The sequence below is a fragment of the Colletotrichum paranaense genome, assembly GCF_030867605.1.
Source record: "Colletotrichum paranaense strain IMI 384185 chromosome Unknown Scaffold_6.1, whole genome shotgun sequence".
Lineage (NCBI taxonomy): Eukaryota > Fungi > Ascomycota > Sordariomycetes > Glomerellales > Glomerellaceae > Colletotrichum > Colletotrichum paranaense.
In genome coordinates, this window is record NW_026848964.1 from 863,384 (window position 1) to 890,623 (window position 27,240).

The window sequence follows — 27,240 nt, forward strand, 5'->3', positions numbered from 1 at the left end:
GGTCAAGACAGCTCTTGATTGGGAGAAGGGGCTTGTTTGCTCCACTGAAATGCATTTGATGAGCTGGAAGTTGGAACTAACAACAACATGAGACATCTTGAGTCTGGCGGCTAAACAGAATTCGATTTGGCGGAAACAGTGTCGTAAGAGAATGTTGGATCAGGCCGGGGACTAGCTTCGCTGAGATCTCTCAGCAGCCAGGTGGGATTGATATAAATTGACACAGAATGACATGCTTGTGGTTGCCCCCGTACTAGAGTTGTGCAACACATGAAATTCATCGATACAACTCAAACAAGTCATTTCACTGTTGTAACACTCTGAAGCATACTCTTTTCGTGACTTTGATCTACAAGCTATTTTCCAATTTTCAACCGTTGTTTCACCGCGTCGTCTATTTCAGCTCTCGAGATGTCGACTACTACCTTGACAGCGAAGGTCGGAGGCCCACAGCTCACCGGTACGTACGATGTTGAAGACTCCAGTCAATCTCTTTTCCTAACACACTCCCAGCGTCGCAGTTCTGGACTACCATCGCGTGCGTTCAAAAGCTTAAGTTCGGTCCAATTACGATTCCGAAACCGTGCGAATGGTGTCACAATCTTCGTGTCAAACAAACGCCCGTCAAGGCTGGGTACCGGCGCATCGAGTTCCGTACCTTCATTCGCTCAAAGCATGACTTTGAGACCGGTTCCGCCGATGGGTGCCGCTGGTGTACTGCTATTGTTCAAACTCTTGACCGTCTTAAACTATCTCCTTTACATTGTCAGCGAGTTGTTCTCTTCATGTTCAAGAGAGGAGGTTGTCAGCTGAGCGTGCCCATGGCACGTGTCACTGTACAATTCTACACCCCTACTGGTAAGCTTACTTAACATGGCAGCCATATGCACCGGTCTGACGATGACTCTTAGGATACCCTCCTGTCTGGGATGGCATCACACAGGGCTACGAGATGAGTACCTCTGGAGATGTTGATCAAACGGCTGAATTCATTCGCTCCTGCATCCGGAACTGTGACGAAAACCACCCTTTCTGCAAGCCTCAATCCCCAACGATGCCAACAAGAGTCATACATGTCGGCAATGCGGAAGATATCCAGGTACGACTGGTTGAAACCGCTGGAATTCACCCAACTCCCTACACCGCGCTCAGTTACTGTTGGGGCAAGAGTGGGAATTTTGTGACCACAAAAGGAACTATCGACGATCACAAGAGAGTCCTCAATGTAGATGACTTTCCACAGACGGTTAGAGACGCTGTGAAAATCACAAGAGGGCTTGGCTTGAAATACCTCTGGGTAGATGCGATTTGCATCATTCAGGACTCCGCTGAAGACTGGGAAAAGGAGGCCTCGAAGATGGCTTCCGTATACAGTGACGCATATTTCACCATTTCCGCTGCAACAGCTCACACCTCTACTGAGGGGTTCATCTCTCAGAAACACGAGGTGGCCCTTCAACAACAGCCATTACGTATGAATTGGCGCACCGATCGAGGCAAGCTGTCCATACTTGCAGCTCGAGTCATTCCAGAGGCAGATGATCATGTGAAAACCATTACTGGAGATCGCAAGCCGAAGCTTCCGCTCATGACGAGAGGTTGGACTTTGCAGGAGGAACTTCTCTCACGCAGGACTGTGACATACACAGAACATGAGTTGTGGTGGACCTGCCAAACTGAGAGAGACTGCGAATGCCACACCTTCAAAGAAGTTTCTACAAACACCCAGACGACTTTATTTTCCCCCAAAGATATGACGAGTCCGCATGTTGCGTTTGGACAGTGGCGTGATATTGTCAGCGAATTCTTTCAACGTCAACTTACGTTTGGAAGTGACAGACTACCTGCGTTGTCGGGTCTGGCAACCGTTTTCCAACAGAAGACAGGGTCTCCTTACATTGCCGGACTCTGGAAAGACAAACTCATCAACGACCTTTTGTGGTACACTCCAAAGAGAAGAATCGAGGAGTTGGATGATGCGAATACCCAAGACCGGGTCAACTGCCACATACCAACATTCTCATAGGCATCAGCTGGTGGCCAGGTCGACTTTTTCAAAGGACCGTATGTTGAACCAGGTTCAAAGGCAAACCAATGGGTCTCCAAGGCTGTCGCTGTTGATGCCAGCACTACTACCAGCAACAATAACCCGCTAGGAAATGTGACGGCCGGTTACATTACTTTGCGTGGTCGGATCTTTCAAGCGACCCTCGAAGTAGTTGCCACACGCCGTGGCAGGTTTAGGTCGTATGGAATCAAGAATAACGGAGACTCGGTCGAGTTCCATCCCGATGCACGTCTGGAGAGGTTCCAGTTGGGCTTGAACGATACCATGAAGGGGGAAGATGCCGCGGTTCGTCGCTCGCCAGCTCGCTCCGAGGTTAAGCCGGCTGGCACAGAGTCGCCAGTCATGTTGCTCCATCTTGGAGACTGGGCTGTCGCTGAGGAAAAGCTCGTAGACATGACCTATCTTGTTTTAGGAAGATCTCCAGCGGATACAAGTAAGTATGAGAGGCTGGGTCTTGCGTATCAAGAAGTACAGCTTGGTTGTGAGGAAGATGCCGTCAGGGATGCATGGGAGGGTGATGTCACTGTCTTGTGACGGGCTGGATGGGGACGGCTAGAAGATAGCTTAGGAGATGGAAACCTATTGGCGTTGGGTTAGTTTAGGGTATATCATTTCCGAAGATTCGAGACATCGGAGTGTGGAAGGTGAAGTGTTGTTTCCAGTGTATAGATGACTGCAATACTGGTGATGCCAAAATCTCTTTCCATCTCTTCATCATCGAGGTCCATGAATTGCCTTGGTGTGTGCCTACTGGACTTGGCGAGTGACTTCGTGACTAAGGTCTCGGACCGGATGTCAGACAGTAGGCTGCAAATAACTTCTGGCGACAGAAAAAAGCAGTTCTCATGTCAAGTTCATCAAGCTCATCATCTTCGCATAAGGCTAATGTCAAATTACCGTTGTCTCCTGAGCTTGCGTCCAACAGCAAGCAGTCTCTGCCGCCTCAAGTCCAGGCTCGCTTAGACGAGTGGAGTCGTCTCAACTCAAACCCCATTCAATTTGCTTGAAACAACCTTCTCCCAAAGGCTCGTCTACCACGAACATTGGACAACACCATCCAAATTCATATTCGAGGACTTATGATATGCTCTATTGCCCATGAAAACCCCCAATCATGCAACTCTCGGGTGAATTGTCGGGGTTCTTGTGCCGGAAGGGCGCAGGATCGTCCGGCCGCCCGTTGACCGGTCACCCGAGCTGACATGGCGATCACAGGCACAGCTGACGCATCCCACGGGAACCTGAAGAAGCTTAACCGGTGATTTTATATCCTTTGCCAACGGCGACTGGTGCAAAATCCAGTCCTGCTTTACCGCCAAATAGGCAAGTGCCGACAACTCCTTCACGATACGACGTAGCAATGCATGGTTGCGGGGGCTAGGTGCAACCTTTGGCCTGATGTGCCATTAAGTTCGGACGACCATCGTTCCCACCCCGGTTCAAAATGACCCTGTTCAGTTCGTGTTCACCCTGAGACTTTTGGCTGGAAACCCCGTTTGAGAATGAAAGTGCCCTCCAATATCCCTATGTTGTTCGCCGTGAGAGCCGTCTAAGTTTAGCGGCCCTCGGATCGTCATGTCATAGGGAGGCCCCTGCGTCGGAGTGTTTCGCCTCTTTCCAAAAGCGATGTTTCCAGTCCCTGGCAGTGGGTGGAAAAATTGACGGTGTGGAGGTGAGTTCATCTATCTCGAGGGTTTGGCGGGGCTTTGACAGGGAACGTGAAGCCGAGCTAGCAATAGACATCAGCCGACTGCCATTAGCTTGAAGCTTGGTTGAAGAGGTATTTGACTAAGCCCGTTTCCCGCCCGTTCGTCTGGTCTATTAGTCGAAGGAGCTTCATCGCCCATCTCAAGCGCGAACAAGTCTTCAGCCTCTCTTTGAAAAAAATGGTCTGGTTCAACCAAGCCGCCCTCTTCCTGGGCAGCGCGCTGCTGGTGGCAGATGTGCTCCCCGTCGGGGCCGTCCGTACCATAATCCCTAAGACGAGCTTCGACTCCCAATCCAACTTCGACGCCGACTGGAACTACCTCTACCCCTGGGGCACCGACCACAACGGCGGCGCTCGCATGACAAAGGACAACGTCAAATTCAGCGGCGGCACGTTGACCATTACAGCCAACAAGGTCAGCGGGCAGCCTCAGGCGACGCACGGCGGGCAAAAGATCAACATCAACTACCTAAGCGGAGCGATTCATGCAAAGGAGCACTTCAACGTCTCGCGCGGGGGCGGGTACGACTTTAGCGCCGAGATCAAGGCGACGACGACAAAGGGCACGTGGCCCGCCTTCTGGCTGACGGCCGTCCAGGGGTGGCCGCCAGAAATCGACATGGCGGAGTGGAAGGGCAGCGGCAAGGTCAGCTTCAACACGTTCAACACGAGCTCCATCGTCGCCGCGAAGGACGTGACGTACCCCAGCCCGGGCAACTTTCACTCGTTCAAGTGCGAGACGAGGGACTTGAACGGCAAGGACGTGCAGGCCAAGTTCTACATGGATGGCAACCTCATCACGACGCAGGTGGGCGCCGGGTATTTTGGGAAGCCTATGTACTTGTGAGTAAAAGCTTGGCTTCTAAGCGTGAAGTTTAACAGATTGCTGACACGAGCGGTAAACAGGATCATCAACTTGCAAATGGAGGGTTCCTCCGGTTCGCCCGGCCCAACGAGCAGTAAGCTTTCCTTGCCAATTTATTCGCGAACTCAAATGGCTGACAACCCCACCACAGACACGGAATATCAAGTCCGAAACCTCGAAGTACTGAGTTACAATCCTTGAAATGACGGCATGATTGATTCGAGCGAAGCGGCATAGTTCATGAGCACATTTTGCGCTCTACCTTTCCTGTATCTATTTCCATACCTAGGAGCACACTCCACGTACATATCTCTGCCATAGTAAATACCATGGATGGCACTGTCAAATGCAGTATTGAGTGACGTGAAGTTATATACCCGCCTGTGGTGATAGCTAAGGCTTGCTTGATTGTACATGTATCCACGGCCGTCAGATCGTAGATGTCAGTCCTATGAGTGAATATTTGGCTTGCTCAGCCACGATGCTTGGCAACTTTCTCTGCTGCGATGAGCAGAAGATGCAACTTGAATCGGTCAAGGCCATGTAACTTAAATCTCTAATACTTGTCACTTCCGTGGGTGAGAGGTCAGCCGACAGCGGCCAGGAGCATCGCTTGCTGGTGTAATTTGTCCTGTGCTCAAGATATTAGCATATTGACATATTGACAAGAGGAGTAGGAGGAGTAGGGAGAAGATAGCCGGTTGTGGATTGGCCACCCTCCTAGTGATTTTGCTTTCGTCGACGATTTTCCAGTGTACTTGAAGAGGTCTTACGTCCTTTGAACGTAACCTTCTGTTTGAGTCACGTCTTTCATACGCTTGCTCAAATATCTATGTTGCATGGCTGAGGGACTGGTCAACTACATATTAATATGGATGTGGTTTCTACCTCGTCATTTTCCCTATCGCGCATTCAGCTGTTAGACTTGTGGGGATACTTACCTGCGAGAGCGTCTCCTCTAAATGCCAAGACAAGTCAACAGCAACTCTAGGTTTCTGCGTTTCTACTACCTGAGATAGCCGGCCTTGGCTTAGTTATATTTGCATTCTGATACGTTGGGGATTGCGCTGCATGGCGAACTTGAGGATTCTTTGAACCATGATTCTCAATAATGATCACTTAATGCTTTGAAAGGTTTACTGTCAAACCAAGGACCCTTTGATGGAGCTGCGACAAAGCCAATCCGTGATCTGCTCCTTAATACCAAAGCCTTCCACCCTTCAGTACTGCTAATAAGGGCCCCATCAATAGACGCAAAATAAGCAGAATCCAGGCTTCTTTATGCCATACAATGATCTATGTGATTACCTCTTCATTGTGAAAGCTTTTGGATTTTCAAACATTCGAAGATTTCTCCATCAAATCCTAAGAAGCTCTTTCCTGGCTAGCAAGGTAAGGTACCTTCCTCACTTCATTCAAAGGAAGCGCTGAAAGACGCAATGGCAGGAGCGAGTGGTCTATGCAGCGCCAGGCTTACGTAAGTGAGCTCCGCCGCCATTACGTGGTGAGGCTGGTCACGTGGTACCGTGTTGGTCTCGTGTCTGGTCCGCTCGCGTCCTCGACCCCTGCCACCTTTTCCCTCCCCCACCATCTTTGATTCCCTGACTGTCGCGTCATTCACATTGCTGTTCACCAAGTCAAAGCCGGTTCGACAATGGAATGTCACGATGCCGCGGTCCAAAACCCTTCAAGCGGCAGAGAAGAAGGCTATCGAGGGCAATAACGAATCGCAAGACAGCCAAGCCATTTTCGACCGATATGTGGCAGAATACGGGATCGGCGTGGTACGTACGGCCATGTTTGCTTTTTCTAGGGTGGCGTTTCCCCCAGTGGAGGCGTATTTTCTGCCTGCCCTGAGCATGTCTGGTGGCTCTGCTGCTGGGCAATGGATTGGATTGGACTGGATTGATGGCGACAATTTAGCACTGCTACGACACAGGCCTTGCTGCGACTTTGCGCTAACTATTTCGGGTACCACCATAGACAAGCAGCTCGCCCCCAAGAGCATCGTCCACCGCGTCGCGACACACTTCGAGAGGCAATAAACGACATCGCGACAGTCTTCTTTCGCGCCATTCCGATCCGTTAAGCCAAAGCGAAAGTCAGCGCACTGCCCAATCTTTCCCCAGCACTGCTCCTCTGGTAGCGAGTACAAAAAACCCAGTTTGTTACACCCCCACCGACTGGACAAGGATGTCTCACATGGGGCTGGGATGGCACTGACCAGAATAGCTACCCCAGCACGACCTCGACCACGAAACTCCGTCACCCGCGTTGCCTGTTGTCGCTACCGCTGTGGATGCTGCAGACCCAGATTGCGGCCCAGACTCCGACACAATTCCTGCGAGCCTGGCCTCGACAAGACTCAACATTCGAGACCACTCGAATTGTCTTGCAGCAGACCCAAAGCCTCATGTCGACTACGACGCGATAAATCCGATATCTGTCGAGGTCCCCGCATCATGCACTACCGACAAAACCGCGAGGAAAGTCAATGCCCTCCCTAACGCTTCGGGCCGCGCGCTCTACACGAAAGTCAAGATGGACGTCTCGCAGCAATCCCCGACGCAAGATAACAACGATCGGGACTACGAGAACTACTACGAAGGCCCTTCATTTGTCGAGACGAGTCCTATTTCGCAGGACCACAGCGCCGAGCAGCCAGCGATACACGAGGAGGATTCCGCCGTTGTCGACTTCGGCAATCTCGACCATCTGATTCAAGGCGACACCCAGGGCGATACTCAGGGCGACGAAGAGCCATCATCTTTCCCCGATCATGCCGCCCCTGTACACACCCGTGGAGCTTGGCGGAATCGCACTTCCAGTTCTCAACAACAATCCTCTGTTCAGCGTACCGACGGCCAGTCCCCTTTGCTGCCGACCGTCCCTCCGCCACAGACCCCAGCGCAACATCATAACCCTTTTGCTGGAAAGAAGCTAGGTGACCCTGCCTTAGCAGGATCCCAACTTTTTGGCCAGACGCAATTTTCATCCGCAGTGAAGCATTTCAGCCCTACCTCTTCGAGACCATCGCCACACGTGTACGCCCACAACTCCATATCACCCAACATAGCTGAGACGTCGCCTCTTAAGAACCGGTACAACGTCACATCACCTCCTGATTTGCTTTCTTCGAGCCCTCAAGCTTTGCGAGTCCAAGGCCCGGCGCCCTACGACCGCCAACGTAGCCCGAGCAACTCTGCGCCTCTGGAAGATGGCACCATACCGGAGTCACCGCAAATGCCTGCCACGAACACACGGGGCTTAGCGGAACCGATGGGCATTTATGAAAGCATGATGGAATCACAAGAGAGGAAAAGAAAGAGTGCTGAGGTCCAGCCCGAACTCTCGGGAGAGGAATCCGACGACGTGGCCACGAAAATGGAGCGGAGGAAACGTGCTGCAATAAAAAAGAAGGCAGCCGCGCAAGATCTTACAGCTATTCCTGTGCAGCGCGCAAGCTCTAATGCGTCTGTCGAAGTGCCCTCAACGACCAGAAAGCCGAGGAAACCCCCGCCGAGGAGAATGCGATACCGTGCTCGACGTGCTGACGAGGACTCGACTGCATCCGAAGATGAGGGCGACGGGTTCACAGTAGCCGATTCCCAAGGCCACGCAACCGATCAGCAAACTCGTGCCAGAAAGTCGCCTGACACTGTGGAAGTAGGCAATGGCACGAAGAATGGCCTTGTTTCGAGCAACGATGCGGTGCCCGACAGCGCCGGGCCAACCCAGAAGTCTGCCTCAAATGGTGGGGTACCTGGAACAGAAAGTTCGGGCAACGGATCTCGGCCCAAGGACCTCCTTATACCGGAAACCAGTCCCAACAATACTCAATCTCGGCCAGAAGGGAGAGATGATGTACCGCTAGACGTGTCAGTAGACATTAAGAAGTCACAACAGGAAGAGGAACCAGGTGCACCGGTGATCCAGCCAAACGATGTAGAAGCCGAGGTCGAGCTTCTACCCGAGACCCCAGAGCCCTCTCTCCCTCAGCCTTCTCGCCGCTCGAGCCGCAAGCCCAAGCCAACCCTCAAGGCACAGGTTCTCAAAGGTACTAATAGTGCCGTCGTGTCCTCAGATGCCGCCGCAACCAACGTGGCTACATCGCCAACTAAAGAGGAGCCAGATGCACGTCGGCTCTCGCAGGGAAACGGTGCTAAAGTGGTCGACGAGGCGAAAGCTACAGATGTAATCCATGCAGTAATGGATTCGACGGTGAACGGCGAGCCGCCTATGCCATCTTCACCGCCCCTACCAAAGGCTGTCAATGGTGTTGGGCCTCCAGGTACGGTTCTTAGTGAGAGTCTTGCCGAGCAAGGTCCGGCAACGCCCGACAATCGTATCAATCCCGCCGCTCCAACAGCTCCTGGCTCAACAACATCAACACTCAGCTTACTCACAGCCACGCCAGTTCCATCCTCCAAGAGTCCGACTGCATCACAAGAATCGGTGGAACTACCACCTCTCTCACCAGATAAGTCCAAACGTGGACACCAGCCTGCCAAGGCCTTGCCTAGACTCGCCACTGGATCGAGAGCTCCCAAGCCAGGAACCCGCAAGCAGGTCCGGAGGGCAACTCGCCTTGATTCGGCGTCGACAGATGAGCTGCATCGATCACCATCTGTCAACGGATTCGAGAACAGCATCATTCAACCTCCGAAGACTAGCGTCAGAGGCAGCCGCCTATCGATGCTCTCTCACACATCGACGTCTAAAGACAACGCTAGCAAGCCTCCTATTTTTGCTGGCATGGCATTCGCGATATCTTTCCAATCGAAAAAGGACGGGGAAAAAGCGGATCACTTCGAGCAACGAATGGGTCAAAGTCGCGAGATAGAGAAAATGATTCTACAGTGCGGAGGCTTGTTGTTAAGCAATGGCTTTGACGAGCTCTTCGAGCCCAACGCTCTCGGGAGCATGGCAACCAGCCCAACTTCAGAAACGAGGGACGAAAATCCACTGACGCTGACCCCGTTTGCGCAGACCATTGGTTTCACCGCCTTGATCGCTGATGGTCACTCCCGCAAGGTCAAGTACATGCAGGCTCTTGCTCTAGGGCTGCCGTGCATTTCGGACCGTTGGATTGCTACTTGCGTTTCGAAAGGGACTGTGGTCGATTGGCTCCCATACCTGCTCTGCGCTGGTCAGTCCACTTTCCTCCGCGATGCCATCCGATCGCGATATCTAGCGCCCTATTCGGCCACTGACGCACGACTTGTGGACGTCATTGAGAGGAGGCCGAAGATGCTGGAAGGGAGCCAAATCCTTCTCGTGATGAAAAAATCTAGGGCCGAAGAAAAGAAGATGCCATACGTGTTCTTGGCGCATGTCCTCGGCGCCACACTCTCAAGGGCGTACAGCGTCGATGAAGCGAAGGAGACCTTGAGGCAGCGAGAACTACTTGAAGACCCGTTTGATTGGGTCTATGTCGATGAACATACCGGATCGGAGGAAGGATTGTTCAGCGCTGTTGCTCCCACATCGAAGCCTTCGAAAGCATCGAAGAAGAGAAAGAGGGCTGCGCCATCAACAGACGACGCTCCCCGGCCGCCAAAGAGAATCAGGACGTTGAGCAATGAGCTTGTCATACAGAGCCTCATTCTAGGACGGATGATTGAAGAAGGTGAAATGGAGGTCTAAGTCACATGAGTGACCTGAATTGTATTACTATGTGAGATCTGGGATGGAAAAAAGGACGAGGGGAGTTGTTACAAGGCACTTTGACGGCGTTTGAGCATGGGATGGACATGTTATGGGGATGATACCTTTAAGCGAGAGGCAAGCCTTGATATACTTTTGGTCAACGACCAATATCACCATAGTGATTCGAAATCAATCAACAGGATTGAAGTCATGTTCCCTGCCAGATGATGAGTGGGTTCAGCAGTGTTTCACGAGGAGCACAAAGTAAAACAAGTTATTTAGCGCGGAAGCAGTAATCAATTCAGTGAAGTGATGGAGCCAGCCATGCCTTGTTAACAAAACGCCAAAGAACTCCTGATAGTAGGTGCTTAGTTGCCCATCATTCCTGACCAATCTCAACACCTTTTGGCATTTTATGCCCAGGTTGGGGTCCCAATTCCCACGATTACTGCTTCCTGCTCACACTCGAGCCACGGCTGGGCGTGGGCGAGGGGGTGGTCATACCAGTGGTGGCAATGGTGACCTTCTTCGGCTCCGTGCTGCCCTTGGCGCTCGTCTCGACCTCTCCAGCCTTCTTGACTCGGAGAGGGACAGAGAGCGCCGTGGGCAGGAGGCGGACGTTGGACTTGCCCACCCCCAGCTGGGCTCGGTGGGTTGCTGCCGCGGAGCCGAAGGAGCCGATTGCCACCAGGCCCTTGGGGAGTTCCGTTCTCTTCTTGGTGCGCTTGGTGACCCTGTTGCTTGTCTTTGTACTGCTGGGAATAGGGGCAGGGTCACCAGAGGCCTTGGCGGATGGGTTCTTGCCCTTGTTCTTGGGCTTCGGCGTCTTGGGCTCGGTCTTGGCCTTGGTCTCATCCGAGGTCTTCTTAATGGGTTTGTCGACCTTGGCATGAGCCTTGGGCGACGACTTGCCTGTGGCGGAGGAAGGAGACGACTTGGTGACGTGACTGGACTTCTTCACTCCGGATGTGACGGGCTTCAGGACGTTGATCCTGACCTTGGCTACTCTCTCGATCCGAATGTTGGCGGATCGAGGGGCGGGCTTCAAGAAAGGCATCTTGAGTTGAGGTGAAGGGGTATGTAGAGAATAGAAGAGAATAGGTATGGTTGGATGGTCAATCGTGATCAGGTTCCTGAGCTCTGTAGAATAGAAAGATTTAGTCCTCAGAAGAGTGGTGGATGTCCGAGCAGAAGTAGCAAACCTTTGGATGGGATGATGCTGAATTATATAGGACGATTGAGGGAACCTCGATGGCCGACTGTGAGGATAAACTCGGGAAACGCAACGGGCTGGCCGTGATGGCGCAAGAGTACCAGACTCTTGAAAACTATCGCAGAATATTAACCCTCCCGGTCTAACAGGGTGTCGTGGAGGGGATGCTTGTGATACTTACGACTGAGGATGAAGAAGGAGCTTTGGTACCGGACCGAAGCTGAAACGGTATCGGAGAAAAGCAGCGATTCGGAGAAGACACTGTACAACTAAGTTAGGTTTGCTCTTTCCTTGGTAGCTGATATGGTGTGTCTTACCTGGTTTCCGGATGGATGAGGATATTGCGATGGGAAGTAGGTGAAAGGGCAGGTACCAGACCGGTCAAAAGTATCGTAGAAAGGGGGAATGAGAGAAGACCAGTCAATGGTCTTGAGAAAAGAATTAGTTCTGGAAAGCTAGGAGACTGGCTCAAGGGTTATTGGCGTGGAAAGTTGGAAAATTGAAAGAAGAGGGAGAAGTACCTGCTGAAATTGAGGAGAATGGTGAAAAGTCGACGGAGGAAGTTGAGGAAGAGAAATTGAAACGGGAGAAATTTTCAGGAGACCGGACTCTAGGCTGTTAGAAAATGCGATTTCGGAAGCCTTGGTGAATGTGAACAAGTTGTGGGATCGCTTCTCGCTCAAGATTTTACGGTAGCCTGAGTCTTCAGGAGGCCAACGGCAAGGGAAGGAAGGAGCGGAGTAGTATCACAGTTAGGGAAGGGGCAGGACGAATACGCGGTGAATATACACTGGTCCCAGCCATCACCTTCTGATATCGATGGGAACACTGCCTGAGTGAAGCCAGAAGCTCGATTCGGGAAAAGGCTGCATGGGGCAGCAAGTGAAGGAACACGAACATGATCGAGGTGACTGAATTTGGTATCCAAGGGACGTTTGCGAAAGTTCCGTGAGGCCCCTCACGGTACCGAGCCATCTCGCAGTGGCGGCCTTGTCTCTATCATGTCATTATGACCAGAGCAACCTGTGATGCTCTCATTCTGGTGAGTTGGCATGGCCATTTCACTTCGTGAAGTGAGCCTCAGAACCTCGCTCTCAACTGGGGCAGGGCCTAGATTGATGATTACAGGACACAGAGGATCAAATCTAAGTCACATTCTCTGTGGATGCTTGACATAATCGCCGTCGTAGTCTACGGTGAATATTGTACAATTAGAGAGCAACCTCATTGGAGACCGTGAACATCTCATTGTCATCCGTAACACCCCGGCGGGCCTCATCATCTTGCTCGAAGAATCTCATCCAGTAACCAACAGCTCCGATAAGCTCCTTCATCTTCTTGATGTAGGCACCTTCCTTCATCTTTTCACTCTCGACCAGATCGCGGAGATACGCCTTGCGGCCTCTGATGAAGAGCTCGCGTAGCGCCTTACAGGTCTTGGGCGACACCTCGATCTTGTGTGAAGCCTGGCCGAGACCGCCACCGACGATGCCCTTGGCCCGAATATCATCCGAAACGGCCTTGAAGAACTCTTGGTTCTCCATCTCATAGTCCTTATCTGTCTGGACGTAGGACGAGCGACAGGTCCTGGCTGATCCGTAGAGCTGGGTCACGAAGGCCTGGATTCGGATGCTGTCGAGGCTGTATGTGCCCTGCAGCCACAGGGACTCGGAGAGGTTGCTGGCCTCCTCTTCAGGGACAGAGTCGTCGGTCGGTAAACTAGAAGCCCACGGAGAAGGCTGTCTTGACCGTGGTGGTCAGGTCAAGCATCGCCTTGGTGGTCGTGAGGAAGTTGCGAACCTCGGGCTGAACTTTGGCAGGGAGCATGGCTTCAACTGAGCCTTAGTCAGAACATGTGTTGAAAGCTTCCAGGCTTGAGATAGGATGAGGCTGCTATGAGAAAAAAGAACGAAAGATGACTTACGCTCACTGGGCTGGTGTCTCTTCTCGAGCTTCCGGGCGACGCGTGTTACAGCACAGAGAATGTTTCTGGACTTTAAGTCTTTGAATTTCAATCGTGTCGGACGCATGATGAGCAGTTGTCCTCCGCGAACCTTGTTCACTTATCAGAAATAGTTGGGATGAGTCCACAGCTTTGAAAGGTTGAGTCAAACATGCGAGTAGGTCTCGTGGTAATAAAAAAGATACACGTGAGAAACTGAGGTCTGGCATGAAGAATCCATCTGGGGGATGATGCTGCTGGCGACGCACTGGACTGCCGCTCTCATGGAGTTGGTGAGCGCAGCCGTGGTTGTTCGAGAAATGAGGACTTGATCGGCCCCACCCGGCGCTTGGCACGCGCCGGGTCCGCCGATGCCAGCTCCACTCTTCGGCTTGAGCCCTGGAAGCTTGAACCCTTCAACGCCCAAGAGGACCCTACGGCTTGAACGACATGCCTCAATCTTGTGGGAATTATTCGAATCATTTGGCTTCGAATATATCTCTTTCCCACGTCAGATGCACACTGAACACTTATCTAAGTATATGTTGTTCGCCAGAGAATGAACACAACTGTTCAGCGTTGACCCGAGCTTAAAGGCGTCTGCGCACGGAAGTTCTTTCAAATGATTTCGAAAGGAAACACAAAACTTTTGGAAGCAAGAAATCCTGAGATCAGCTACGCTGCAGCATCACCTCGGCTCTTTTTACCAAAGCGTCAACAAACTTATTGCCCCCTGTTGAAACCTCGGCCAGGCGGCGTGCGATCAGATCGGCCGGCTTGATCACATACTCCGGTACGACAACGTGACCCTTCTTCCACTCATACAGAAACTCGTGCTTCTCTCCCTTGCTCGCCATCTTCTTCGACCTGATGAACCCTTCCAGGGATCTAGGATTGTATGTGGCGTGATTCGCCACGCGGTAGTTGACAGACGGGTGGATCTCTTCATTTGTCTGGCCGAGATCATTGCCGACATCGTCTTTCTTATACTCTCCAGGAGTTCTAAACTTCGAGAAGAACGGCGTGACTCTCATGATGGGCGCGAATATGTCGACGATTGGCCCCGTGGCCCAGGCGTCTTCCGGGTCGTACAAAGGGGACTTGAAGAACATCTCGTAAATTTTGCTGTAGTCCAGCCCTTGGCGCACGCGCTGCACCACCCAGCTAATACCGAAAGGTTGCTGATGGCGCGAGCGATGGATGAGCCGGTTTCGGGATAAGATTTCGCGATCGGCCAGCGTCGACATTGTATACTTCCCATCCTTGTATCCGTGCTCATCGTCGAGCTGGATGAAGGTTTTGATCTGGTCGCACATCCATGTGAATGAAATCAGAGCAATTTCTGCGACATTGTCAGCTTACCCACTAGGTCCGGCAGATGATCGTCTGAAAACTCACGCTCAAAATCAAAGGGGAAGCCGTAGAGAAGGCCTGGATTACCGCCTCCGATATTGATATGTCCGCCAGGGAACCAAACCTGCCGCAGCTCAGGCTGATCACCGTTGAGCTGGTCCGCCATCTCACGCTCGATCAAGGCCTTCCATGCTTGGGAAAGCTCCTCTTCTGTGGCCTTCGAGTTCGCTTTCAAAAGTGACCTGAACTTCTTCGCAAGCTGATCTTTTGGCTGTTCATGGCAGCCGGGACATTGCTCGTTCTTCAGCGGGAGACGCCAGAGCGTTGGCGTAAATGGCTGTCGATGCTCGTCGAGCGCGAGTGCATGGTATGCATGCCTGATATCTACTACTTATCAGAGGTGCTCGGCTTCCGAGGCTCGCAAGCTTGCGCTAGACTCACATCTACTCAGGGATGGGTTGTGGAATCCAAGGTCATCGACGCCAAGCCAAGGGGCAAGTCTAGCGATTTTGGTAGTCGCGCTCTGCGTCCAAGTCAAGCCGGGAATTCCTAAACTACCGACTGTATCAAATACTCCGACGACCTCAATGGCTCTAGTAAACTCTGGGGGAAGATTATGCGGCTTTTGGTCCCAGTGATGATCTTCTTGCTCGTGACCTTGCCAGTCTTCGAAACCTTTTGCACGAACACCGGTGATCCACTGTCGATACTCCCTCGATGAACGGAAGTTGTAGCTGTCATTATGGCCATGTCTTCGGTAGAGGTCGTACAGAGCCGGGAAGTCGTCCATTTCCTGGGGCTGAATGATTCCAATATCTGTAATAAGACCTGCAACAGAGCGAGCCGTGTACGCCCCTCGGGAGAAGCCAAAGAAAAAGAGTTGGTCGTGCGGGGCATAGTTCATAACGATGAAGTTGTACGCCTCGATGACACTGGCCACAAGACCGTCGCCAAAAGTCGCCTGCCTGCCTCTCTCGAGAATATTCACGCCACCACCCGTGCCGACGCCGGCGCTGTAGAAGACGACCTGCTGGCAGATGCTATCTTCTTTTCCATTCTCTTTGACCGATCCCGTAAGCGCGACGGAGCGGGCTAGGCGGGTCACGTTGGATGGAATGTTCTGTTGGCCGCTGACGGAAGATTGCCAGGTCCCGTCACAGCAGATAACTATGCGCTTGGGGGTAGATTTCTGGCCCTTGTCTGGTACGAGAGTCTCGCGAGAAACTTGCAGTTTATCTACTTCCTCGAGGTAGTTGGCGGAGAGAAGGGTGTCTTTGGCTTCATTCGTCGCTACTGTGTGGTGGGTCTTGACGCCTGTCGTCCCTTGGACGAAAGATCGCCAAAGGTTTGAGGAGTTTGTACTTGAAGGCGAGTTGGGCGACATGTTGAACTTTGAAGAGCGGATGACTGGCGATAATCAATTGTGGCCTACTAGGGATTAGATGGCCATGGCACAGAGGTGGATATCAAGCAGATAAATGTATGATAGTGGAGGCAGGAGCTCTCCAACAGCTGTATGAGCCTTTCTCGCGTACGAAGAGAAGTTATTGCAGCTAAGGCTGAAGGGCTGAACGAATTCCCGCGCAGATGCCGTTTCCAGTTAAGCCAATCCAGCCGAACGCGGTGCGGACACAAGAATCAACAGATGACTTTACACGTGAAGATTACCTTCTTGTATGATCTTACATGACCTTTGTCAAAAACAAGAAATCTTCTTCAAGTTTTGTTTTCATAGCCGATAAAATACCACATGTGAATCAAAGAAAGACAGCCTTGAGGGCCGAACCAATCTGAGACAACAATGCCGGTTGAACACGGCGAGAATTCTTCGCAAGGACAGGTAAGTTTCCCCCTCCCTATCTCGAAACGGCTCGTGGCTAGCGGCAATGGCATGCTTGAGCGCGTCTCCATCCTCGCACCAAGTCCCGCGTTCGGCACTCCGTTATCTCAACTGAACCCGCGCTTCCAGCTCACCAAGCATTCCACGACGCGTACTAAAATCATATGTAATTGAGGCCGACCACCTCAAAGTCCTATTCCCGTCTCCGGCGGCCCAAGATAACTCTCCGCGATGGTCCCGTTCACCGCCAACACGATCTTTTCAAGATAGACCTCTGGCGAATTAACCTGCCAACGAAGAGTATGCTTCCCCACGCTCATCCGCGGCAGCTGCACGACCTTTGTCCACACATGATCGGCCACATTGTCATTCCACTCTGGGGGTGTATCACCCGGCGTAGCAGGGTCGCCAAGCACGCGTGTGAAGTTCGCGGTGCCGCTACCCTCAGCACCATCATCCGCCAGTGCGAGGTAGAATTCCATTGGGAGGTTTGGGTCTGTGTCGAGCGCACCGTTGATGTAGACCGTGGCGTTGATTGCTTTCGAGATGTTGGAGAAGATGTAGATGTCGTAGTCCACCCATGCGGCACGAGCTGCTTCGCTGGACTGTCGAGCGGCAGTAAATGGTCTCAGGGCGACGGATCCTGATTCTGAGCGGGAGCCAAGGTGCTCGATGTGCGTGAAAGCCACGCCAGCATCACTCTCAGACTCGGCGGATGCGCGTTGGTAGTGAGGCCCCTCGATGGATATGAGGCCGGCTGTCTCAGGGAACCCGACGAAGCCCTCAGGGGCACGATGGTTCAGCACGGGAATATGGATCAAGTCAAAGTAAGGAGCCGGATCCCACTCCACGCGAATCGAAACGGTCTCGTTGAACTCTGTAGGTACCGAGTCCCAGTCAATGGAGACTTCGATTCTCTCCTCAGGTTTGTCATCGGATAAGACGCCGAAAGTACTGGGCACAAGAACCCAAGGGTAAGGGACCTCCAGCGTCCAATTGATGGGCTTTCGGTGATCGCCACGGTGAAACAGCTCGATAAGTCGGGATTTTGGCCCGTGAGGTTCCATAGCCGGCAAGACTGGGGAAAAGCCCTCGTCGGTTGGTAATGCCGGATGGATAGAGCCACAAATTCGGCCTTGTCGGTAGGCGCTGAGGGAGTTCTCGACGTATATGCCGAGCTCGCCGACGCCCCAGTCGAATGCTTGCCGTTGTTGGACATATGAAAGGTTAGCGACCACGTCGCTGGACGAGGGCCGCCAGTCCGTGAGATCCATGTCGTACTTTGGCGTAGTGAGTAAGCCTTTCCATTTGCCGTCCAGCATCGTATCGTATTCTTCGGTGAGGTCAAAGTCATCGTCAAAGTGCTGTAGAACCTGTTCTGCGATCAAGTTTGCAGAATTCCGCCTCTCGTAGCTGTACTGTCTATTTCTTCCCGAGCTGATCACGATGAAATGGTAATGATATCCGATCAAGGCGGGATACGTGAGGATATGGAACAATGCGATGCGACGATCCTCTGGCATGGCCTCGTGTAGAGCCTTAGCCTTTTCTGCTAGCTGTCTCCAGGCCTCGAGAACGCGTTCTGCCTCACGGTAGTTAAGGATAGAATATGTAATGGGTTGTAGTATCTCGAACTTGCGCATCCCGACCAGGTGGCTGTACGTCATGAGCGCAGAAGAGATCTCTTCGGCGTGCTCCGGACCAAAGTCACGAGTTGCGAGTGCCGTCAGGTAAGAAGGTATTTTGGCAAAGCCGAACCTGCTCGTATTCCATGCCATGTCCATGGCAAAAGAAAGTGGTAACTCGTTGGGCTTGATGTCGCCTACGTTCATGACCCAGATTCGTCGGATGCCGCGCTCGTAAGCCTGAGATAGCTCTTTGTAGACTTTAGGCTGAATGCGAGTCAGAAGTCTTAGTTATCCTACGATATTTTCCTCGAGACTAGAGTGGACTTACAAAGTTGTTGGTGTTTTGAGACTTCCAGCTCTTTGGTTTGCCAACATACTGGAAGTGGAAGTAGACCTGTATAGAGACGATATCAGGATCTAGTTATCTCATGAAATTCAGGCGACGACTCACTCCAATGCCTCCGACTCTCTCACGCTCTAATTCGGTCGGGAGTCGTTGAATATTTCCCCAATTGTCGTCAGTGAACATCAAGGTCACATCTTCAGGAGGATTCAGGCCAGCTGCATAGTATGTGGCAACTTCCTTGTATATGGTCCACACCTCTTGAGCAGTAGCCAAAGTCAGTCAACAGGCTTGGATGTATAGCACAGGCAACTGCTGGAAGGGGGTTTTGAACTCACGGTTTGTCGCCGTGACGTTTCCGTGATACTTTGCCAAGATCTCTCGTTCTGTGGCAAAGACATCCTCAAGGACCGCAATCGGATCATCGGCATCGATGGGACCATCATCAGTGCCTCGCATTCCCAATGTAAAGTAGGACTCATTGTTGCCCGCTCGGCGAATCCCCTCGTCCATGAAGGCGACCACGTTCTCTTTGTTGTTGACCCAGTCCCAGTCGCCCTTTGGATCTTTCTTCCACTCATTGCTTGCTCGCTGCATGGGCTCATGGTGGCTAGTAGACACGACAATGCCATAATCATCTGCCATTTGCTGACTCCATGGGTCGTCGGTGAAGAAGATCCTTCCCGGCTTAGGAATGTAACTTGCCCACATCGCAGGCCAGATGAAGTTGGCCTTCAGTCGGAGAAGCAGGTCAAAGACGTGCTGATATAACTCGGAGTCAAGGGTAAAGTTGCCCACGTTGTTCTTCTTCCTCCCCCACCAGCCGGTGAGTGCGGGTGCTTCGTCATTGATGAAGAGACCTCGGTATTTCACGCTGGGCTCGCCATGGGTTGTGATCTTGTTGAGAGCGTAGATTTGGGTGTGCTTGGTTGTCGGCACGTCTGCCCACCAATGTAGACTAACAGGGATGTAATCAGCTCGACAAAGTCTCTGGACAGATTTTTTATGCCTTCCTTAATCTCGCAACCCTGCGGTAGGGACGTTTGTCATTCTAGACGTCGGATCCTTGCTTGAATGCAGAAGATGAAGGCTAGGAGACTTACGGCGACTGTCCACTTTGCTCAGAAAGGGTATAAATGCCAAAGATTACAGCTCTCTTATCGCTTCCCGCAATGACAAGAGCGCGGGAGATCCCCGGTAGAGGGCTCTCAACGACCTGGGTTCGAAACGTTTCCCACTTCCCGCCAATGTCCTCGACTTCTATCTTTCCGCTATTGACAAGCTCCTGAATAATAGCTGATTCGACTGTTCCAGCAATGATTGCAACATCGGCGATGATTGTCGAAAATGCTGCCGTTGCCCCGGTTTGATTATCTCCTTCCTGGGCTGTCCACAAGTGGACGGATGGCTTTGTTCCTGTGATTTGCTCGAAGTCGCCAGCCAGATTATTGACTGCAATGCCGATACCTACAGGGTCGTCGGCGTCTTGGATTAAAGTCGCGTCCTGAAGCTCGATAGATCCTTCCGAGGCTTCAAACGCGATGAAAGATTCTTCCAGTAGAGCTGTGATGAGGCTAGCGCATGCCACCAACCACATCCATGGGATGCCACTGTGTACCTTCATAATGGATCATCGGCAAGCCTTACTGGAATATAGTAAAACATACGTGGATGAGATGAACTTGATAGAACGAAGGTGGTTGCGTTGCTCTAGCTGTGCAGCTTGGATATATACACATGAACTGTGTTACACAGCATCGCGTGATGACCGGAATACTATGTCGTGACAAATGCCATTTGACGACCTTCGTATCTTCCATGATATGTCTGTGCAGTTGAACGTAATGGTAGCATGGAAAGCCTGATGACGTCCATAGCGGCACACCTCATGAGGTGAACTGGAAAGGGTAAGCATTCCCGTGGGAACAAGGCGACTTCATTTGTTGACCGAGTGAGTATTTGCAGCTTGACAATCTTGGCGCGGGGTTGCGGGGTTGAGGACGAAGCAAGAGGGCATCGCGTGGTCTTGGAATGATCCAGTGCAGTTGTGCAAGCGGACGAATCATTTCCTACTTGAACTCAAAGGTTGCAGATTGCCAAGCCAGATCAGAGCTTATTTACCCGGAAGGAGACCTGCATGGCCTTCATGTACCCCGACAGGATTATCCCGATGTCCGAACATCTCTTGGATCAAGACGATCATTATTGAACAGTGTGGGTATGGCCTTGAACAAAAGCAATGCTGTTCTCGTAACGCCTCCTCTATCTCACTTGGACGTTGACGTTTCTATTCTATCATCGGTTTGTGCGGTTGTAGCTGCGCGTCGCTAATCTTTGGTCTCGTCATGTACATCTCCTCTCTTCTGAAAGACATCACTAGTTGTGAAGAGACGTGGTTGGCTTCTGGGAACACCCGAAGTATCTCAATCATCATCCACGTTGCCATCCGAATAGTACTCAAAGGCCGTGGGCAGTGGTGCGTCTTTGCTGTTGGGACCGTCCGGATCAACTTCATCCACCAAGTGCTTCTTGACTTCCTGCGCGACAGGCTGGGTAGAGTCCACAGGGGCAGAGCCTTGGACTGGGCCCGGTGAGTGGTGGGTATGGTCTGCTCGCAACATCGTTGTCATCCACTTTGCCCATTCCCAGGGCTTCTCTCGGCCAGATGGCAAGCTGTTGAAGTACTCCCATCCCATGACTCCTCCAAACCGCGCATAACGATTTCGGAGCGTCAGAAGCACAGCGCCGAGCATTTCCCATGGGACCCATCCGCCACCGTTCTCAGGATTCGTGACCAGGCCCATGACGACCTTCTCCGATGCCCAGCCCTTTGCGAGGATCATCTCGTACATGATCGGGTTACTGACGTCGCCCCATCCGCAGTAGAACTGAGCATTGTACCAGGCAATCTCTTTCCCTCGCATAACCTCTAGAGCCTCGTAGTCGAAGCCACTCAGGTTGTTCTCGGAGTTCAGCAGTGCCGCGGCCACGGGCGCCATAGAAATGAGGAAGTCCTTGCCAAAGTCTTGTCGCACGCGGTCAATAAGCCGTATAACACCGCCTAGGCTCATCTCCTCTTCGACGTCGAGATCGATACCATCCAGCCCGCGTGAGCGGAGCATGTCGCGCAAGGGTATGTAGTATTCTTCAAACTTCTCCTCGTCCCCATCCAGCCTCTCGTAGGAGCCCTTAGCAGCACCGCCGAGCATACCAAGTACCTTGACGCCGCTGGCCTGCAGCACCCGTAGCTCAGCCCATAGTGTTAGGAATCGCGGGTTATCGGGGGTATGGTCGTTCAAGGTAAGGCCGTGGGGATCATCGTTAATGTGTATCGCCGCGAGAATTACGTGGGTGACGCTGATCCCTCCTTGGGTAAGGAGGGGGAGGATCGAGATGGGCTTGCCGTCGGGCGTGTGATGTGTTTGGTAGTAGGTGATTACCCGTGGGAGAGGCTGAGGCGGTACGGGCGGCATTGGAGCGAAAGAGGTTGGCTGCCTCGATCCCGCGAGGATCGAGGGCTTCCGTATGGGATTGGAACGACAGACGCGACGCGTGGGATGGTGGAAGATCGGGTGGTTGCATGCGCCAGCGCTTTGGGAGAGCTAACCATGCGGGGGTGGAAATTGGGAGGTGTTCGGATTGACGGCCCCTCCGCGAGGCCCTGCTGAGAGCTGCGTCATCAGGGCCCTCGCAGCTGACATAAGCTCATTTCTATTTCATCCCTGCTTCACTCACTCTCTCGCTCACTCACATCGACATCTCATCTCATCGACCATGAAAGTTGCGCTTAAGTCATGCATTTTGAACCATTTATTTGATGAATCCTTGATTTATTGGAACTGATACTCGAATACTTGCATTCATCTTTCTACCGTGTCACCATCTACACCCACTAGAGCTTACAATCTGAGGCCGCCGCATAGATGAAAAGCCTATTAACAACGTCGATCAACTACTCCTACCAGATTGGCTGCTTCCCACCCTTATCCATGACTCTAGTCTTGCTCGGATACTGGGATACCACGTGGAAGCACCCAACGGAATACACTGTGAGAATAACCCCAATGATATAGTACAACTGTTGATCGAAGATTTCCGGAATAGTGAGCACAAAGAACCCGAAAGGCGCAAAGGTCCAGATGGTGCCGATGATGTTGACGACGCAGAAACCGAGAGATAGTCCATGCCGGGACCCAGCCCTCAAGTAGTGATGCGTAGGCCCAAGGACGATCAGGACGTTGGTGAAGCAGAACCATTGCATGACGGATCCCTCACCCATGAACTCAATGGCCAGAAGCACGATCGAGTACATGCCCATCTGCAGCGCCAGGGCGTATGTAATGGCTGCCGACATTGATGGCTGCTTTCCGAGGACATTCCCAAAGCTGGCATCGCGCTCTTTGGTGATGGATCGATGGATAGTCCATACTTCCAGCATCGTCCAGAGGAAGAGCGCTATTGACGTGCCTCTCAGGTACCAGTGCTCCCCGTACTGAGAGGCGGCCTTGCCAAGGGTATAAGACCATGTCGAGTCGTGGGCGAGGTAAAATGAATGCATCCAGAAGGGCATCGGACCCTTTCCTTCACGTAGGGTGAGCCTGACAACGTAGGTATACTGGAGGTAGCCGATGATGAAGCTGACGGCAGAAGCGATCAAAATTGGAGTATTGTCCAAACGATAGACCTCCGTTATACGCTCATAGTAGTTAATTGCCGTCATGTTGCCGATAGATCCACTGAGGTAAGGTGATAAATGTAAGTGCAATCTTGCACGGAGTTTAGAAGAGATTCGACGCCGGCAAGCGGATTCAATCCAGCACTGAAAACCGAGTAGAAAGAGATCACCACCAGCAGCATTCTGACAGAGTCTTCTTATAAGACTTCAGAATCTAGTCTAAGGGAAGGCAATGCCCAGTCCTTCATAGCATGATCTAAGTCAAGGTTTGAAGACATCGGCGCCGAGATCCCAAGTCGAGACAGTCTAAGCCCAGCGCCAACGCTATGGCCCCCTCGAAATACCGGCAACCAGGTTCTTGACACGGATGTCCCTGGTTTCTGGGATTCTAAAAATGCAAGTGGGATGTTGATGTCTCCGCTTCATCGGGGTCCAACGCACACCGCTTGAACTCTGACATGGGCATCTCAACATTGTCAGCCAAGCTTCGGCCGAACACATCGCCGCTCAAGCTGACTGTGTAGAATGCACTGGCCAGTGGCCAGAAGATGAAATCAGAAATCACGTAACATTCAAAGCTCATGAAGACCTAGATAACCTCTTCATACTGGTTGATCAGGCGCTGAGGCACAAGACCCCGTAACACCACTACGCCAGCGTGCACAATCCCCCATCTCACCGTCGTCAAAACGTCCGCCATAATCCAAACCAAGCCATTCGTCCTCTTCCGCTCTCTCCGTAGAGCGACCTCGCCCCGTACCGCGCGCTCCGACATGCTCGCAACCAGAGCCTCCATCTCACCTTGCGGATCCCAAATCATCTCGTCGTCCTCAAAGTCATCCTCATCATCAAAGGCGTCAAACGCCCGCCGCGAAGATGCCCCGTACGATCGACTAGGTCGCGCGTGGTGATAGGCCCAGCAGGTAAGCGTCGCCAGGTACAGACACCACGGCACGTGGAAGAGGTTCATGGCCTCCATGCTGTTCAGCGTTCGCTTGGTTTCGACTAGCATTCTCGCCGCGTGCCATGCTGCTTCGGACGCGGATTGCTTGGATTGGTCGGCGTTGGTGTCGGCAGCCCCTCCTCGATCTTGTCTTGGGACGAGTGGGTGGTTTTGCTGCTGCTGCTGTATCTCGCAAGCTGACGCAGCCCATTTCTTCACAACCTGTGCGGATCTGTGGTAGTCTCGTTGCTGTACTGGCCTACCGAGGATGTGACGAGCACCAGCGTATATCTGAACATCCAAGAAGTCCATGTTGAGTAAAGCTTGTGCTGAATGATAGAGAGCCTTGTATGCTGCCGCGAACGACTCGAACTCCACTTTCCGAGTCATATCTTCGTCGCCCTCCTGCCGTTGAACTCCCTGGGCCTGGGAGGCAGATCCCCGTTGTAATTGGGACGCGAAGCTGCTGCAGAATGCATCAAAGTCGTTTTTCCATGCGTCGTAGGCGGTGCTCAGCAATTTGCGCCAACCCATCCCGAAGCTATCTCCGGAGACGACACCCAGAGCCGTCTGATCACGCCGGCCCATGTCCCAAGAGATGGACATCAAGCCATGAAGAACAAGAATCCTCGAGAATCCAGTGAGGCCAGCTGGTCGCGGGGCTGAAGGTGTAAGATAAGATTTCAGAGTGGGCAAGTAGAACAACCTCTGGTCGCTAAGACTTGAGCGCCATGCCGACGCCCATGATGCGGCATCCCGAGCTTCCCATATGCTCTGGCTGCACGGTAGTTCCAGTCGGAGCTCAAAAGCTGACATGCAGAGACTCTGGCAGAAGAGAACTGCGTGCTGCGTATCCCACATAAAACAGAGCAAGGCCAACCTGGGCTTCTGTTAGCCCTCTGCTGACTACAACGAATGCAAAGGGAACGTCAAGACATACCTTTTCTTCTGCTCCGCATCGGCCCACTTCCTCCATGCCTGGTCCAAGATGCTGGGGTTATCTTCGCCCGAGACTGGTGGCGGACCCGGCGGTCGCACAGTCTGGCAATCGGAACGGCGAATGAGATTGATCAGAAGTCCATGGAACAAATGGCTCATGTCGTGTTGTTTCTGACCGGCACGCGACTTGCCAAAGCACTCGACCAGCAGAATTGTCTGCAATGTCCAGAGCTCTGGCCTAGGTGAGAATCCGGCATGGGCAAAGATGCTCGGCCGGATTACATCATGTATGCAAACAGCAAGTTGATGGCAGTCTTTGCTCGAGTACGTAGCACCTAACAGCAGGATGGACAACAGGAGCAAAGGTTCGGTATTCCTGCAGTCAAATGTTTCTAGGTGGATGAGTGGGTATGCGGTGTTGAAGCGAGTGAAGAATAGCTCCAGATACGACTTTAGTGAGTCCGCTGATAGTAACGGGTGCTCCCATATCGTGGCGCGTTGGTCAGGCAGGTTAGGCTTGGCGCCGTCAATGACGTTTAACAGCCTCTCTCTCACATCTTCGCCAATAGGAGGGATTGTAAGCGGCTTCCTCAAGGAAGACAGTGGTCTTTCTGGTTCGGTCGGAGTTGGCCGGCTGGGTGCAGGGTAACGCTGCCGAGCTGCTGATGGCGCATCGCTAGGTCTTCGAAACTGCGCGATGTCTGAGCTCCTCTCCCTGGAGTTTCTCATCGCTTGCCGTCTGGCAGCTTCACTAGCGGTTGTTGAGGTATTGCTTGGTGGATCGGACGACCTCTGTCTCTCCTGATCCTTGCTAGTCATCTCCATGGGCTCTGTCCACAGCTGTGCGCTCTTCATCGACTCCGGCGTGATGGCGACGTTTGCTTGCGATTTAGGTTGGGATTGATTGTTTGCCATGTGAGTTTCAAAGTCTTGAGCTAGATTCGAAGGTCTCGACGCTGCGATGAGGGCTGAGTTTTCTTGCATGTTGAATAGCCAGTTGTAATCCAGCGCAGTCGTGTATGGCATATTAAAGGAGCTGGCAGTGTCGGGTTGGAAGATCTGATCGTAGTCCAACTGTTCGCTCATGAATGATGTCTCACCCCAGCTACTGGACTGGGTCGTATTGATGTCGAAGTGGCTCTCCGATCCTATAAAATCGGAAAACTGTAAAGAAGGAGGGAACCCCGAGAAGTTGGTGACAGGTTCAGTTGGATTGACAACGTCTTGACGTCCAATGGAATACTGTTGAGCGTCGCTCTGGCTTCCTGGCCGAAGATCCAAGGTTGAGCGCCTGTGAAACTCTGGTGATATGTTGTCGATGGAGTAGTCTTGGTCTGGCTCAATGTCTAAGCCGGACAGACTATGATCCCCGTCGTGGGGTTCTGGGTCAGGTGAAGGAACTTGTTGAGCTTGAGGACGCTCTTTTCCTCCCGATGCCCGGCCCCGTCCAGACGGATTCGGGCAGGGCCGCTTTTCTACAACAGACCCGTCCGGGGCCTTCCAAGATCGCTTTCGTGTGTCTAAAACGCCGCAGCCTGGTCCGCCTGCTTCGAGATCTTTTTGGCGGTGACGGTCCATATGCCGTTCTGATTGTAGATGAATATGAAGTCAGCGGGCTATTCGTTTTCGGAAGGCTCGAGATTGAATTACAAACGGTAATAGTTGTCGGCATATTGCTTTACTGTTTCGTCTTTGAATCTACTTACTCAACAGATCAGGTCGCTTGAAGTGAGCATTGCATAAATCGCAGCTCAACCCGCCAGGCATATGGTTGAGAGCATGACGTTGCATATGCTCAGCCCGAGTGAAGCGTCTGTTGCACCCAGGGTGCGTGCAAGAAAAGGTCTTGTCTTCGCCCATCAAGCCTTCTGAGCTCTCTGAGCGACGATGGTTCTCACCAGCACCAGCCATGGCGTAGGAATTGTTCATAGTTTCACCGCCGAGTTGCAAATTACACCAATCCACTTCCGAGAAAGGAACGTATGTCAGTCGACCCCTGGCAAAGCGAAGGAGAGAAAATTTTGATAACTCAGGCCTTAGGAAGAGACTTGGAAAGACTGGCAAAGTTGGCAGA

The 27,240-nt window shown here is 52.3% G+C and overlaps 9 protein-coding genes across 9 annotated transcripts; 3 read left to right on the plus strand and 6 right to left on the minus strand.

The window, feature by feature from the left end:
* Positions 1-411: 411 nt before the first annotated feature.
* Positions 412-2,602, plus strand: CPAR01_07912 (heterokaryon incompatibility protein; the record flags this gene model as incomplete). Its single annotated transcript, XM_060492181.1, has 4 exons — positions 412-460; positions 514-858; positions 912-1,795; positions 2,027-2,602. 4 exons carry the CDS (start codon positions 412-414, stop codon positions 2,600-2,602), a joined length of 1,854 nt encoding a protein of 617 aa, XP_060348551.1.
* Positions 2,603-3,954: 1,352 nt separating this feature from the next.
* On the plus strand, positions 3,955-4,842 carry CPAR01_07913 (glycoside hydrolase family 16; the record flags this gene model as incomplete). Its single annotated transcript, XM_060492182.1, has 3 exons — positions 3,955-4,619; positions 4,683-4,735; positions 4,793-4,842. The coding sequence occupies 3 exons, from the start codon at positions 3,955-3,957 to the stop codon at positions 4,840-4,842; spliced, it is 768 nt and encodes a 255-aa protein (XP_060348552.1).
* A 1,466-nt stretch (positions 4,843-6,308) lies between these two features.
* Positions 6,309-10,287, plus strand: CPAR01_07914 (UbiD family decarboxylase; the record flags this gene model as incomplete). The annotated part of the gene is made up of 2 exons (XM_060492183.1): positions 6,309-6,425; positions 6,874-10,287. 2 exons carry the CDS (start codon positions 6,309-6,311, stop codon positions 10,285-10,287), a joined length of 3,531 nt encoding a protein of 1,176 aa, XP_060348553.1.
* Positions 10,288-10,735: 448 nt separating this feature from the next.
* Positions 10,736-11,347, minus strand: CPAR01_07915 (uncharacterized protein; the record flags this gene model as incomplete). The annotated part of the gene is made up of 1 exon (XM_060492184.1): positions 10,736-11,347. One exon carries the CDS (start codon positions 11,345-11,347, stop codon positions 10,736-10,738), a length of 612 nt encoding a protein of 203 aa, XP_060348554.1.
* A 1,367-nt stretch (positions 11,348-12,714) lies between these two features.
* Positions 12,715-13,533, minus strand: CPAR01_07916 (uncharacterized protein; the record flags this gene model as incomplete). The annotated part of the gene is made up of 3 exons (XM_060492185.1): positions 12,715-13,242; positions 13,304-13,338; positions 13,428-13,533. The coding sequence occupies 3 exons, from the start codon at positions 13,531-13,533 to the stop codon at positions 12,715-12,717; spliced, it is 669 nt and encodes a 222-aa protein (XP_060348555.1).
* A 583-nt stretch (positions 13,534-14,116) lies between these two features.
* CPAR01_07917 (peptidoglycan binding domain-containing protein) lies at positions 14,117-16,182 on the minus strand (the record flags this gene model as incomplete). Its single annotated transcript, XM_060492186.1, has 3 exons — positions 14,117-14,787; positions 14,844-15,182; positions 15,240-16,182. 3 exons carry the CDS (start codon positions 16,180-16,182, stop codon positions 14,117-14,119), a joined length of 1,953 nt encoding a protein of 650 aa, XP_060348556.1.
* Positions 16,183-16,823: 641 nt separating this feature from the next.
* CPAR01_07918 (uncharacterized protein) lies at positions 16,824-20,233 on the minus strand (the record flags this gene model as incomplete). Its single annotated transcript, XM_060492187.1, has 5 exons — positions 16,824-18,530; positions 18,595-18,660; positions 18,718-18,869; positions 18,948-19,567; positions 19,713-20,233. 5 exons carry the CDS (start codon positions 20,231-20,233, stop codon positions 16,824-16,826), a joined length of 3,066 nt encoding a protein of 1,021 aa, XP_060348557.1.
* Positions 20,234-21,032: 799 nt separating this feature from the next.
* On the minus strand, positions 21,033-22,082 carry CPAR01_07919 (chitinase; the record flags this gene model as incomplete). The annotated part of the gene is made up of 1 exon (XM_060492188.1): positions 21,033-22,082. The coding sequence occupies one exon, from the start codon at positions 22,080-22,082 to the stop codon at positions 21,033-21,035; it is 1,050 nt and encodes a 349-aa protein (XP_060348558.1).
* A 485-nt stretch (positions 22,083-22,567) lies between these two features.
* On the minus strand, positions 22,568-27,095 carry CPAR01_07920 (uncharacterized protein; the record flags this gene model as incomplete). Its single annotated transcript, XM_060492189.1, has 5 exons — positions 22,568-23,345; positions 23,728-23,814; positions 23,893-25,107; positions 25,168-26,752; positions 26,873-27,095. The coding sequence occupies 5 exons, from the start codon at positions 27,093-27,095 to the stop codon at positions 22,568-22,570; spliced, it is 3,888 nt and encodes a 1,295-aa protein (XP_060348559.1).
* Between the last annotated feature and the right edge of the window lie 145 nt (positions 27,096-27,240).